Below are 14,167 nucleotides of genomic sequence, written 5' to 3'. Positions count from 1 at the left end.
GGAATGGGGCCATCCATGGATTGTGTCCAGATTTTCTGCGTTAGCCTGAACATGACACACATTGTGAAAACACACAGACGCCGGTTGCCAAACATTTCTTCCACCATAAACATAGCTCTTAGTTTTGGAGAAACCGGATGTTGTACCAAATCTGCCCTACCATGCTTTATTCTTCAATCTGAACTTTAGTAAGTCAAACACATGCACTAATTAAACAGGCACTGCTTCCTGCTCATTCAGCCATAGCGTAAACCACTCGAAAATCAATTTGGCACCAATATGTCAAGAGTCAACATATCTTATCCCAGCCAGTCAGATTACTCATCTCTGTCAACATCATAAAGTACTCCAAACCGATGCACAAAAAATCATATACAAGTGGGGTGAAACCACATCAGGCAAACAAAACAGACCACAGTCACACCCTAAGCCAGGTTACAGACAACCTGAGCTATGCCGAAAGACGAGATCAAACGAGAGATAGGGCAGATATAAAAAGTTTAACAGGTAGATGAGAGCAGGGAACTTTGTAGCACCTCACACCCATGGTTACTCCAAGCAGACGCGAAACGACCAAAAGTAGTACTGGAGATCCTGCTGTGTAAAAACGATACAAACCCATTGCATGGCGTTTTAGGCTAAAAGCGTACCATCATAATACTATTCCCAGGTGAAATGAATAGTGAATAAGAATTAATAATTTGGATGAAACACTATTAACGTCGTATAAAACAGTCATTGAGAAAGGTAGGAAGATGGTGGCACGTTCCTAATCGCAGCCCTACACCGTCATAAATCATAAATCCTCACTACGCTTTTGACGCAAATGGCGGAACCCCGCCCATACAAGCTTGGAACGTTGCTTTATGGACACCACAGAAACTAACGTTCCCTCGTGCCGCCATTGAACGAGTGAGGGCGCCATCTTGGCTTTCCATCGTTTGCGTATGCAGTGTTGAGCAATTAATCAGGCTAAATTAAAGACACTAGTGCTAAATAGGGTGGCCAACTGTCCCGAATTTGGCAGGATTGTCCCGCAATTAGGGACTCCGTCCCGCCATTTGCAAAGTGGCTGTGCGGGACTTTCATCGGGACAACCTGCCTCCAGCACAGCCACTCAGCAAACTGAAGTGGCCATTTACACAGTACAGCACCGCCTGCTGCTTTCTTTCTCCGGGCGGCTCTGCAGCCCTGGCTCCTTTTGAGCCTGCAGGTCGAGCTGTAACTCTCTGACACCAGGCTTAATTGAAATGCTAATGCTTTGTTCCTGGGGTCGTGATGGTCATTTTTGCAGTTAAAAAACGTGACCATCACGGCCCAAGGACAAACCATTTGCATTTCGATTAAGCCAGGAATTAAGAGCCATTAAACAAATTTACATTAAAAAAGGGGCGGGCCAAAAGTGAATGACGTGACGTCATCACCACCTTGTGGGCAAGTGTCCCGCGAAAGACTATCAAAGAGTTGGCCACCCTAGTGCTAAAAGAAACTTGGACGATACCACCAAGCAGGTATTTTGCAGGAGTCAACAAGGCAAGGACAACGGACATCTAATTTCAAACAGAGGGCAAGCTACCAGGCTCCAGAATGCATCAAAATGAAGACCTCTCCAGAGCAGGAGAGCAACATTTTGGACATTCAATGGCGTCGTCGTTACGGTATTTAGCAAGGCGTGCCATGAAGTCTATAAAGTACTTGGAATTGAATAAAACGGAAATGGGAGAGGCGAACCGTGTTGGTTAACAAGCAACATTGACGCTACCGCTCATCTGAACATTTAACACCCTAGTCTTTGTCCCGCCCACATCTAGTCTTCCAAACAGGGGAGGAGTTTGGCTGGAACGAGGTGGAGCTGCACTTCGGCAAAAACGGCCTTACCAGATCCTCGTCCTGCAGGTAATGATACAAACAAGCCAGATGTGTGATTCTGCTGGTCAGAATGTATAGTACAACTATAGAATGTATTGCATCAGTGGAATGTTAAGGGTTCCTAGTGCTTGGTTTTTCACTATTAACAATTGGAAAGGAGCTGGCTGGATGTCCAGAGATGATCTGTGTTATTCTACACATTCCTGTATACTGGAATCAAGGCACTTACCTTACTCCGGACTGTCCTGGTACTCACTTATTGGAAGAACCCACTTAAACACAGTTCAGATACATACAAACCAGATTAAGAGTCCCCTCCTGGTCCAACATAGGGCGCACGTAAAACAAGGGTGATAGATCTGGGAAATCCATGGTGGAGGCTTTTTGGATCCTCCACTGACCACCTCCGATAGCCCATATATCAGTAGATTCAGGTCTAAATTATTGCCAGTAACACTGCCAGTAAGACAGAGATTCTCCTCATCGGCACATCTGCTCCTCCTTTCCCGTCACTCTGGCCGGCCTCTCTTGGCCCTCTTCCTGCTCCCACCTGCGAGGGCAATAACCTCGGGGTCATCTTTGACTCCACACTCCCTCTCACATCTCTAAGAAGTCACACTACCAGCTGCACCTCCTCAGAGGTATTATTCCTTTCCTCTCCATCCCCCAGAAGCTCACCATCTCCAGAGCGCTGGTTTTCTCTAGGCTGGACAACTGCAACAGCCTCTTTCTAAATCTGCCTGCCTCTGCTCTCCGCCCTCTGCAACTCATCCAAAACAGGATTGCGAGGCTTGTCCTTGGCCTCAAGCCCAGGGATCGTATCTCTCCTGGACTGAAATCTTTGTAATGGCTCCCTGAGGATCAAGTTCAAAAACTTCAGCATTGTCCACAAGGCCTTCTGGGGCCTGGGGCCTCAATACCTTCAACTCTCTCTTCCTAAATATCTTCCTTCTTGAGCTCTTTGCTCATCCGCCTCACAACTCCCTCAGGGTAAGCCGCTTCTCCAAGCAACAAGTTGGTGGTAGATCCCTCTTTCGGCTGGGAACTCCCTCTGGAACAGCCTCCCTGAAACTTGAGAACCATCATCTCCGGTTCCGGAAGCACCTCAAAACCGTCCTCTTCCTTCTGCTTTCTCCCCTCCTCTCCCCTGCTGAACTCCTGGCTGAAAAATGAAACTGCACTGGTTACCTGGCCACCCTCTGATCTCGGGCCCAGGTCCCCTTCCCCACCAGTTGCACACCTGCAATGCCTCCCTGGCAACCCCCACAATTGGTGACCGTTTTCTGTATTCCTACAGCCCCCTTCCAGCGCTTGACACTTGATGTCTGCACTTACCCTTGCACTTGCCACCAGCTGGCCGCACTTTTACGTATTGCTCTTATTATTCTATTTCATCCCATGTACTGCACTGTACCCCTCCCACCGCACTTTCCCCCCCCTTCCCCTGCACTTGCACGATCTGAATGATACCTGGCCTAGTAAGATCGCTGTCCGTCTTCCCATTGTTCCCCCTCCCTTGCCTCGTCACGCCTTGAAACACTGGTGTATAGGCGGTTATAAATGCCATATCATATCAAGGCCACAGAGCGGACCAGTAGCACCAACAGGGATGCTGCTACAGAGTTGGAGGATGCTATAAAGTATAGCCGCCACATACACAAGGGCTCATAACTGGACTAGAAAGGGTTCCGGAGATGGCCGAAGTCAATGCAGCCTTGATATATCGCTCAAACGACTTTCACAAGGGGAGGCAAGGTATTGTTACGGCAAACATTGGATGAGTAAGAGAAGTCCAACCCAGGCCCGAAGAGTGGTTTGAGGAGACTTCTCTCAAAAGGAGATGGATTTCAGTACCAAGGGCTTTATGGGAGAAATGGGTTCTGCACAGGGTTATAAGGCCCAAGCAGTAATCGGACCATGACAGATTTGGTGATTTCAACAGATTTAACTGCACTGCAATTGGTTGAAATGTGAAAAGGGACGTCTTTCTGGATTGAGACAAGTAGGAGGCTGTCAATTGCTTGATGGCTTACTGGTTACCTGGCTTTTGTCCTTCCTCAGGGTTTTGTAGAGAAAAGGAATCCCCTTAAAGTTACATCGCCTCACTTGTGAAAGTAGATACAAGTGTCAGTCTATGGCAGAACCCAAGCAAACATGTCAAATGCATTCCAAATCTTTGCAGTGGTCTGGGGCACCAGTGAGAGTACTCATCGTAACACTTCAAGACTTGTAGCAATAATACTCAAAGCATCAAACCAATGGAGTGGAGGGAAGTGAGCAGAAAGTAGAGTGGAGCAGAAGAGGCAAGAAGCAGAAGTTAGGAGACCCGATCTATGCAGGATTCAGCATAGAGCAGCAGATCCGGATGCCATTAGGATCAGCAGGTCCTGGAACAGCATTGAAACAGAGGGCAGACTAAGGAAAAGCTAAAGTTCAAGGAGCAGCTAGAACCATCGCCTCACCCCAGCACTCTTTCAAGGCAGTGACCAGGATGTGAAATGAGACGAGACATGGAAGCGGAGGGTAAACATGATGCACTGGTATGGAAACCACATTAAAACAAATAAACCGGGACAGGCCAACGACATAAAAGTAGGACTTCAAATTTGACACCTGGCTACCAGGACTAAGCTTCAGTAATATGAAAATGGTTGGCCAGTCGGAGGGGAGGTCCAGGTCACTCCCATGGATATAAACTGCGGATTTGTTTATGACTAAGCTTGTTGAAAACAAAAGAAACCATTAATTCAGGCCTTGCTCCAAAACCCTTTACCAAGCAGTTTGTGGCACAATCAGTTAATGCATGAGACTGTCAATTCAAATGTTGGGGGTTCGAGCCCAGCACTGGAGGGCTTGTGAAAATTGCCAAACTGTAATATTATTTATTTGGTTTAGAATAGCACATTGTTAAATCAGGGCCAAGTGACGATTTATACATTCACACCCGAGATTCTGTCAATGGTCACCCTGCCTTTGCCCAAAACCGGGGATTTTAAAAGAAAACGTAATAAAAAAAATTTAAAAAACCTGCACACTTAATTTCGTTGCCAAGAAACCCATAAAAAAATTCCAGCACAACCCTGCCGCTAGGCACGCCAGTTTAATGAGCCACTACCACTCACGAGCCGCAAGCCTGTAGCATCATACAGTGGTATGGTAAAAGCGGGACTAGGCTTAGCACTCACCGGAACATTATGAATTTGATGATTTTAGCAGAAAATGTTGCTAGATTCTGATCCAGCTCTCCAGTGGGAGGGGTGATAATGCGAAGGAAGTGGCGCCAGATGCTTCTGGGCTGCGGAGAACAGTTTACACTAACTGTTGTGCCAATTATTACAGAGCTTAGGAGTTGGAAGAATCAGGCATGATGTGCTCTATACATAACCACATTATTTATTGTTTACAGGGGTGATTAGACATCTCACAAATGATGCAATGACAGGGAGACTGCTGGGCAGGGCAGACAGCTTTATGGATCGCCGTGCCTTCTACCTCGGTGTTCCGCTGGTGCCGTCATCTCTTGAGTGTATTCCAATTCGAGCAATACCAGCGGTCCTGATCGGCCTGGCATCTACTGTTCATGCCGGTTATTGGTCCTATTGCATTCCTTTGGCTGGGCACCATGAAATCCAGCTGACATTTGTACCCCTTTGAATCCCTCAAGTTTCAGACGAAGACTCAAGCTATTAAAAGCATGCTATTTGGAGGTGGGGGTGGAGGGACAGCACCGCATAAGATGGTGGCATAACTTAGATAGATCAGAGTGGCGCAGCTTGTAAGCAATAACCGAAGGGGAAAAAAAAGAAGAAGAAAATAAAAAAAAGATGGAAGACCCCAGGGGCTTTGTCGGGATTGACGCTGCAGTGAAAAATGGACAGAAAATGGGCAAAGGCGCAGTGCCGCCATCTTGCATGTCTAGGCACAAACTTTCAGCACCCGTATGGGACACTGGTTAGAACAGTGCCAATTGGTGGCTGTGGATGGCAAGTCCAGTGCCAGGCCACCCTGGTGCAAGGGGTAGCAAGCGGATTTAGCCCAGAAGAAAAGTAAGGATGGTCCAGCACTAGGGGGTGGGCACTGGCAACAGGAGGCAGCGGACCGGCTTGGACGAGCGTTTGGGTCCAAGACGAACATCACTGGGACTGGAGAAGTGCTAGTGCTGCCACGGAACAGCCAGGACCCGACAAAGGCGTTGCCCTCCCCCATGTTACTCCACAAGGGGATTTTTTGGCTGGTACGTGGGGGCGGAGGGGCACTCATTCTTATCAATAGCAGTTAAATAGATGAGAAAAACCCCTGAAATTATTACAAGCCGAGTTTGGCCTGCCCAGCATAACCGAATGAGCCCTCAATGGACAACCCAACAGGACGTAACCAGCCCAACATAATGGCACAGGTAGCTCATACAAATGTAGATCAGTCAGGGAATTTGGCTCCGCTCGCGAAAGAGGACCTCCTCTCGTGTTGAACTGCCCTTAAAGAAAATCCTGGCAACAAAATCACTGAAAAGGTTCAGATGGCAGTTAATACTACACAAATCAGCATTGCAGAAACTAGGCATGAACCAGCATTGCAGAAATAAGGCATGAATCAGCATTGCAGAAACAAGGCATGAATCAGCATTGCAGAAATAAGGCATGAATCAACATTGCAGACGCATTGCAGAAATAAGGCATTAGATGCGGGAAACTGGGCGCAGAGTCAATGAGAATTAAAAGCCTATTCACGATCGAATGATCAGCGCAGACAAAAGCTGAAAAGAAAGCCATGCGACAATGGAGTGGATTTTGGATAGGCTGGAGGAGCTTGAAAACAGACCAAGAAGGGAAAACGTAGGCATGAGAGGTATAGCAGAAGGAGCTGAAGGTTCAGATCTGGAAGAATAGATGAAAATGCCCTTGATGCATATGGATCTCAAGGTGAAGGAGGAGAGAATTATCTTAAGAGTTCATAGAGTGGGCCCACAGAGAAGAAATGGAGAGAAGGCATAATAGTGAAATACCACTCCGACACCCTCAAGGAACAGATCATCAAGAACAATGGCAATCAATAAAAGAACATTATTGAAAGTTTGTTGATCTATCAGGACTTGGCTACCCTCACCCTGCAGAAATGTTTTGATTGGTAACAGAAAAACCAAGAAGAGAAGAGCCTTTCCTTTTGGGCTGGCCTTCTCTGTTTATCAACAGAAAGCATAAAGCAGGCACAACTGGGAGCCCGGACTAGATTATCAGCAACACTAGTTGGAGAAATAGTGAAAGGAAAGGGAGGGGAGGGGGATCACCAAGAGCTGCATGAAAGAAACGTGAAAAACCTGGTAGAAACAGCATTAAATAATTAAGGGGACCAGAGGCCACATACAAGTGTTTGAGTGGGTGTCACAGACATGGTTACCAACTTGAGTGTCACTACAACAAAGATTTGTTAAAGTGTGTATAACCAACTATTTTCCTTCCTACAGATTTTATTTGATGTGGTTTTACTAAATGAATACAATTACAGTATATGTTGTTAATCAATGCGAGTGCGTGGTAGTAACGATAATACGGTAGAACTGTCATTCTAACAAATGCAACCGCGAGTCGCTACTATTGAACCAATCACCTCTAAGAAGTAATGCTATTAATTCCTATGTGTGTTGGTTATTTATATATCTTCCTTGTATAAATAAGATTAAATGTATATTTTTAATACAACATTTACTGTGTAAGAGTTTCTTTGGACTATTGTATTGACTGGGTTCCTTTTATTTACCTACAGCTCACAGCCTCCTCTTATAATAAGCCTGGCTGCTCCGCCATTCTACCAGATCCTTTGGGTATTGCAGATGTATACTAAGAGTGGGGGACCGGTGTATCAAGGGATAGTTGTATAGAGCCTTACCTCAAGTGGGCTTTAGGAAAACTCCCACACCCTCAGCATTTCAAGATGACCCGACAGCGGAGCAAAGTGACATAACAAGCAACCAACAAAAAAAGCATCTTCCCCTTCTCTCCTACTCATGCTTCCACCATTCTTCATCAATTGGTCTCCTTTGCCCCTCCGCCCCATGCTTAGAACTGTCCAGACTGTGGTGTAAAGCATTATACAAACAAGCAGTGTGGGAGTGCACTTGTCCGTCAGCCATTTAATTAGCAAAGTGCTTGTGCCGGAACCATTGCATCGCCACACACACCACTGCAATGGAAGACAGATGACGACTGACTGGTCCCCCCCCAGACCTGAGCCCCAAATCTACCAAATAGCATGATCACACGTGCCCCTTGTCTACCATCCTTTGTGGGGCTTTTAATTCTAGATTTATAAGAGAAGCAAATGTACAAGCCCTGAAATGGTCACACCTCGAAGGGCAGGAGGCAGGGCGGCATATTTGAAGGACAAGAGTGTGCTCTATGCAGACATAGAAATGATATATGATATGGCATTTATAACGCGCCTATACACAAGTGTTTCAAGGCGCGACGAGGCAAGGGAGGGGAACAAAGGGAGGACAGACAACGATCCTACTAGGCCAGGTGTCATTCAGATCGCGCAAGTGCGTGGGAAAGGGACAGGGACAGTGCCGTACATGGGAATAGATAAATAACCCATGCACCATAACCCAATTACCCATGCACTTGCCAACATGTGGCAAGTGCATGGGTAAGTGCAGACATCAGGTGTCAAGGGCTGGGGGGGGACTGAAGGGATACAGAAACCATCCCCAAGTGCAGGGGTTCCCAGGAGGGCAGTGCAAGTGTGTGATATTGGCGGGAGAGGGACCTAGGTTCGGGATCAGAGGGTGTCCAGGTAGCCGGTACAGTTTCGGTAACACGCATGAGGAGAGGAGGAGAAAAAGTGGAGGCAAAGAAAAAGGTTTTGGAGGTGATAAAATCTGAAAGTTGTCTCTTTGCACATGTGTTAGAAACAAATAATTGGTTCACCAAATACACAGATCTAGAAATTAGAGGCAGTAAAACCCATCACCAAAATTTAAATATGAAGAATGGTCATTATTGTTCACTGTCCATAAATAAGAAAATATATTCTCAAAAATAATCAAATTTTCAGGAAAAGATCTCATTTGCATGCGAGAACGTAAAAAGGTCCTTCATCCATATTTTATAGAACCCCCATTCCATGCAGGCAGAAACAACCACTTATTCCCCCATTCAATATACATATATATATATAAACATTAAAATAAATCCAAAATAGCCCATAACTTGACAACGGCACGGGCTACAGTGAGACAGATTGGAAAACCATGAAAGTACATATTCTAACTGTTATACAATGTTTTCAATCTCGTCCCGAACTGCTACATACAACGAACTATGTACCACCCCAGTCTGCTACATGTTGCTAAAATCCAACATCAAAGACTGTCGACACACTGTTTCGACCCATTCTGTAGATACAGGGAACAACTCTGTCTCGGGCCATTTGACGCAGGGCCTTCATCAGGACAAAGGGAAGAGTACTGCAAGCCAATGCATGAACTAGTGTCATTTTAAAGCTAGCGCCCTTCTTCAAGGCCTGGCACCCTTCTCCAGGTCACTTACCCAGCGCTCCTTGGCAGATATCGGTACGAGTTGCTCCTCCGCTGATAAACAAGGGGTCCGAGCACAGGTCCTGCAATAGAAGCAACAGATCAGCATGGCTAGGACTGCCCTCCAACTAAAGTATATAGAGTCATTGTAATATCGCTCCAATTTACGAGAAGCAGACCGTTTCATTGAGCACCTGCATAGAATGTATGCTGGCATTTATGCATAAATGCCAACATGGCACATTCCAGCTACGAGGTATATGCCTGTCCAGTCCATTGATTTTTGCATTCAGGATTTAAAAAGGGAAAACTACATATCCCAGAGTGCAAAGAAACAGAAAAAGGCGAGGACAAACATTTCCCCGAGTGGCAGGGGGCAGGTTTGGTGTATCCATACATACGAACATAACCCATTTGTGAGATGCTCATCGGCTTCTGGTTTTTTTATTGACATCCGAGACTTTGCTTAGATTCACAAAGAGAAAAGCAACACTAGCAATACCACAATGCAAATTAAAACCAATCAGGAGTGCATGAGCCCTCTCCCCATTGACATAGGGCATGCTGGCATCAAGATTACAAACTTAGCAGTGGATGTGAAGGCAGGCCGGAGTGCCGACTTCAGCAGGATAGGATATGATAGTTTATTTATATAGCGCCTATACACAATGTGTTTCAAAGCACTTTAAGGCAAGGGAGGGAACACGGGAAAATACAATGACATTCTTACAGGCCATGAACAGTAAGGATGCGAAATTAACTATCGTCCTCGGCCCGACGACATTTCAGATAGTGCAAGAGCTAAAACATAGATAAGGAAGGGAGAGGGAGAGTGGGAAGGAAATGGAAACAGACAGGCGACTACCCTACTAGGCCTGACGACATTTCTGGTAGAGCCAGAGAAAACAAAAAGGTGAGGCAGAGGCAGGGCTTTAAGTGGGGTAAGAAATCGAGGGAGGCCCTCATTTGGGGGTGTGGCTTGTGGGAGGGGCGTGGCCTAAAAAGTACGCAAACCGTAGGGTATACACACAAATATATATAAATGTTATATATTTGTGTGCGTACCTTACTATGGTTTGTGTACTATGCAAGCCATCTTTTCTAAACAGAGATATTTAACATATTTCTACGTTTATAAAAGACGGCTTGCAAAGTACACAAACCATAGTAAGGTACGCACACAAATATATAACATTAAAATATATTTGTGTGCATACCCTACGGTTTGCCTAGTTTTCAGGCCATCTTTTTTTTTAAAGATTTCAGGTTTATAAAAGATGGCTTTGAAAGTACACAATTCAAACCATCTTTTATAAAGCTTTGACTACGGACAAAATTGTCCGTCGACAAAGCTTTATAAAAGATGGCTTGAAATGTGTACTTTCAAAGCCATCTTTTATAAATGTCGAGGAATCCCCAGGTTCACCGAGGGTTAAAGACGCCTCGGCGACCTGGGGAAACAAAGGGACAGTAAAGTAACTGCCTCTGGTGACCTCTCGCGCGAGGGGTCACCAAAGGCAGTTACTATGACTGACAGAAGTGGCAGCCAGTCACAGCATTGCTGTGGCTGGCTGCCACTTCTGTCGGCTCGCCTGACTTCATGGCAGGCACATCTCCCGTCGCGGCTGCGGCCGCGACGCGATAATGCATTCCGCCAATGTTGCGGTTGGACGGGGCCCCCGCCAGGCCCACTTTTGGAGACTGCCGGGGCCCGGCCCCGGCAGGCCCCGGCCCACTTTAAGCACTGGGCAGAGGGGTGTAGAAAGGGAGGGGAGGAACAAAACAAGCAACTATCATACTAGGCCGGACAACATTTCTGGCAAGGGCAGGCCTGCGTGCAGACTTCAGCATAGCTGTGGACACTCCATGAAGTGGGAGATCAAGGGCAGGCCGGCCGGCCTGCAGACTTCAGCATAGCCCCCTCAGCCGCAGCAGGGGACTCCCTGAAGTGGGAGATCAAGGGCAGGCCTACCTGCAGACTTCAGCATAGCCCCCGCAGCCACAGGAAAACACTCCCCGAAGTGAGAGCTCTTGATGTCCTCCTTTAGGGGGTATTCTGCTGTGGCGGAGGAGGCTGTGTGCTTGTAAAGGTAGGATTTCCAGAAGAGCTTGCAGCTTCTCCCAGTCCATGCAGCGCTCAGATTTGCTTTGCCACAATCTGCAGATATTTCCAGCGCCATTTAGTTTTGCAGAAGAAGTCAATGGATGGGATATTTATGGATTTGGTGAATGCCAATAGCAGTACCATACTGATAAAACCAGCGCTTGTTGTGCTGCGGAATACTCCGCCTCACTGGGGATGGTCACATGGCTTCAATAAAGACATCCGCGCCCCTTCTGTGACTAATCGGATGCTGCTCCTCAGGAGTCCAAGGAGGAGTAGGGGTAAAATGGCCCACTTAGCCCTCACACTTCTACCAGCCAAAGCCCAACGCAATCATAAAGGTAAAACAAGAGATACTGCCTCTTGTGGCAATGTTGATGCAGGGAAGGCTATGCTCTGAAGACAGGTGTGAATGTTATCCAGTAGTGACCCAAATAATACAGTCCAAAATAAAGGAAATTCCCAATCAAAGTGCTATAAAAAAAATATATATACGTTAATTAAACACACCATCTGCAATAGAACGAAATAGCAACTCTGTGCAAACCCCCACCCCTGTGAAAGACAAAGAGGAAGCAACAGACTGCAGAAAGTAGCCCTCTGAGCATGGGTACAGGGGTGATGGGCAAGTAGCAACCACAAAAGGATATGTTTTGGATGAAGGAAGGTGCTGAGGTGATCTAGCCAGTTTCTAGGGTCCCCAGTGTACTGAGGGGGCAATTTGTGGTCAACAGTACCTGGTTTCAGTTCTTGGGTGGGTTGACAATGTCGAACCCGGTATCCAACATTGATGCGAGCGGATCAAACTCCGTTTGGGCACGGTGGATCGTGGGGCACCAGCAGCAAGTGGGCGTAGAGTAGGGGGTGAATACAGTTACTCTGTGCGGTCGAAGGAGGGCTCGCAGCGATGTAGGTCGGGGCAGTCCCAGGATATCTTTGCAGTTGGACCAGGCGAGTCAGCTTTTAGCTCCTGGGGGGGATTGATGTGCAACGCTGCAACGGTTTGTGTTGGCACGAGAGAGTGCAAGTGGTGATCCCGAGGGCGTCGATGTGCAGGTCGGTGAGGTTGCCTTTCAAAGGCTAGGCCGGTCGAGTCATGGCTGTAACCCCTTAAGTCAGCATGTGACACCCATCGGTTTGGGTCGGGTCCTGGCGCCAAGCAGGTGATTTTGGGCCAAGAAGGCAATGGGCTCAGGTAGAACACAGTGCAGCGTTGAGCTGGTTTGAAGTGCAGGCAATCGTTTGGCTTGGTGCAGGGGCGCAAAGGCCAGCGCTGCCATCTTCCCTCTCATTCAAGGTGCTGTGAACACAGAGCAACCGGTTCAGTGCAGCAGAAAAGGAAGCTTCAGCGGTCCTGGTCCTCTGGCTGCTGCGAGGCCCACTCAAAGGGACTCCAGGACAGATTTGGTTCCATTCAGGGTCTGCTCTCCCATCTTTAGGAGATTGCAGTGCAGGGTGGCAGGCCCTGATCCACAGCCATTTCCCCCACGTGCAGGGAAGCCATACCAAGGGCAAAGGCGCCACCCATGGTAGACAGCAGACCACATCCAGTGTTTCATGGCAATCCAGTTCCCACGTTTAACATTTCTGGAGCCCCTGCAACACTGGGTTCCAGAAGGAATGGATGAGTTGAGCAGCTAGAAATGTGTTTCACCCCTCCAGAGAAACTGACAATGCTGCCCAGAGAGCAAGCCTTTTATTTTATGCAGAAAATAAAGTGCATACAATCTTTAAAACCCTGCCAGCAAGTAAACCACCTCAGAGCCAAGGTTGCCCTCAGTGCCTACTTTACCAGTCTAGTGAACAAGGACTATGAACAGTTCAGCCTCATAGAACCCAGTCAGAGCCCATCTGAATGACTTGCTGCGTTCACACCAGTTTGAGGCAACTAGACATGTCATGTGCATTGATGGATAATGAAGACGAGATCCATCCCCGGATCATCCAAAATTGTGCAAGAGACAGACATCTGACTGCAACAGTCCTGGAAGTGTGCCATTCTCATAAGATGGCCACAACACATGCATCTCACATGGAGGAAGCAATCAAGGCTATGCAAGTGGGTGATGCACATGCAATACTGGCTCACCCGGTAGCACGACTGGGAGGGAAGAGCTGGAGGATGTTCTAGACCTCCAGCACCAAAACCAGCAACAGCAGCAAAGATAAGATGCGACTCTTGGGGCTGGTCGTTACCCCACACTCTAAGATGCCCAGCAGCAGGTCAAACCTGTGGAACATGCCACAAACGCAACCACTTTGCCAAGACATGCAAGGCACTGTTGCCAACTCAGAACCTAGCCAGCAAGGTATCGCCTAGTAAACCAAGAATGGCACAAGAAGCAATAGTCGCTAAAGGGGACCAAGCGGTTAGATGCAGAGGAAGACAGAGGATGTTTTCTTCATCACCACAATCTCCCATGGGAAGGCATGAAAGTGCCGCCAGCCCCTCTGCTTAGTAACCATGCTGTCTGAACAAGTGCTGATGCTCAGTCACAGGGGCGCAGGGAACGTAAAGCACTAGATCCTGTCCAGGCTTCTTAACCCACCGCCATGACGGGCATTGCTAACAATCCATATTTTTACCTACAAGGGCACTTTGCCACTACTGCTGGACGACGCTTACCATACATGTGCGACACATGCAGAGCTGTTGATGCAGG

At 47.3% G+C, this 14,167-nt stretch overlaps 1 protein-coding gene across 1 annotated transcript in view; it reads right to left on the bottom strand.

The window, feature by feature from the left end:
* The window catches only part of LOC138468183 (calpain-2 catalytic subunit-like), a 341,453-nt gene that overhangs the window by 280,485 nt on the left and 46,801 nt on the right, over positions 1–14,167 (bottom strand). The window contains exon 2 of the mRNA XM_069608634.1: positions 9,414–9,483. Within this exon, the coding sequence (XP_069464735.1) occupies positions 9,414–9,483 (70 nt within the window). The remainder of the gene's footprint in view (positions 1–9,413; positions 9,484–14,167) is intronic.

The sequence above is a fragment of the Ambystoma mexicanum genome, chromosome 4q (assembly GCF_040938575.1).
Source record: "Ambystoma mexicanum isolate Mex_15411 chromosome 4q, UKY_AmexF1_1, whole genome shotgun sequence".
Classification (NCBI taxonomy): domain Eukaryota; kingdom Metazoa; phylum Chordata; class Amphibia; order Caudata; family Ambystomatidae; genus Ambystoma; species Ambystoma mexicanum.
This window is presented reverse-complemented; position numbering and strand designations above follow the sequence as displayed.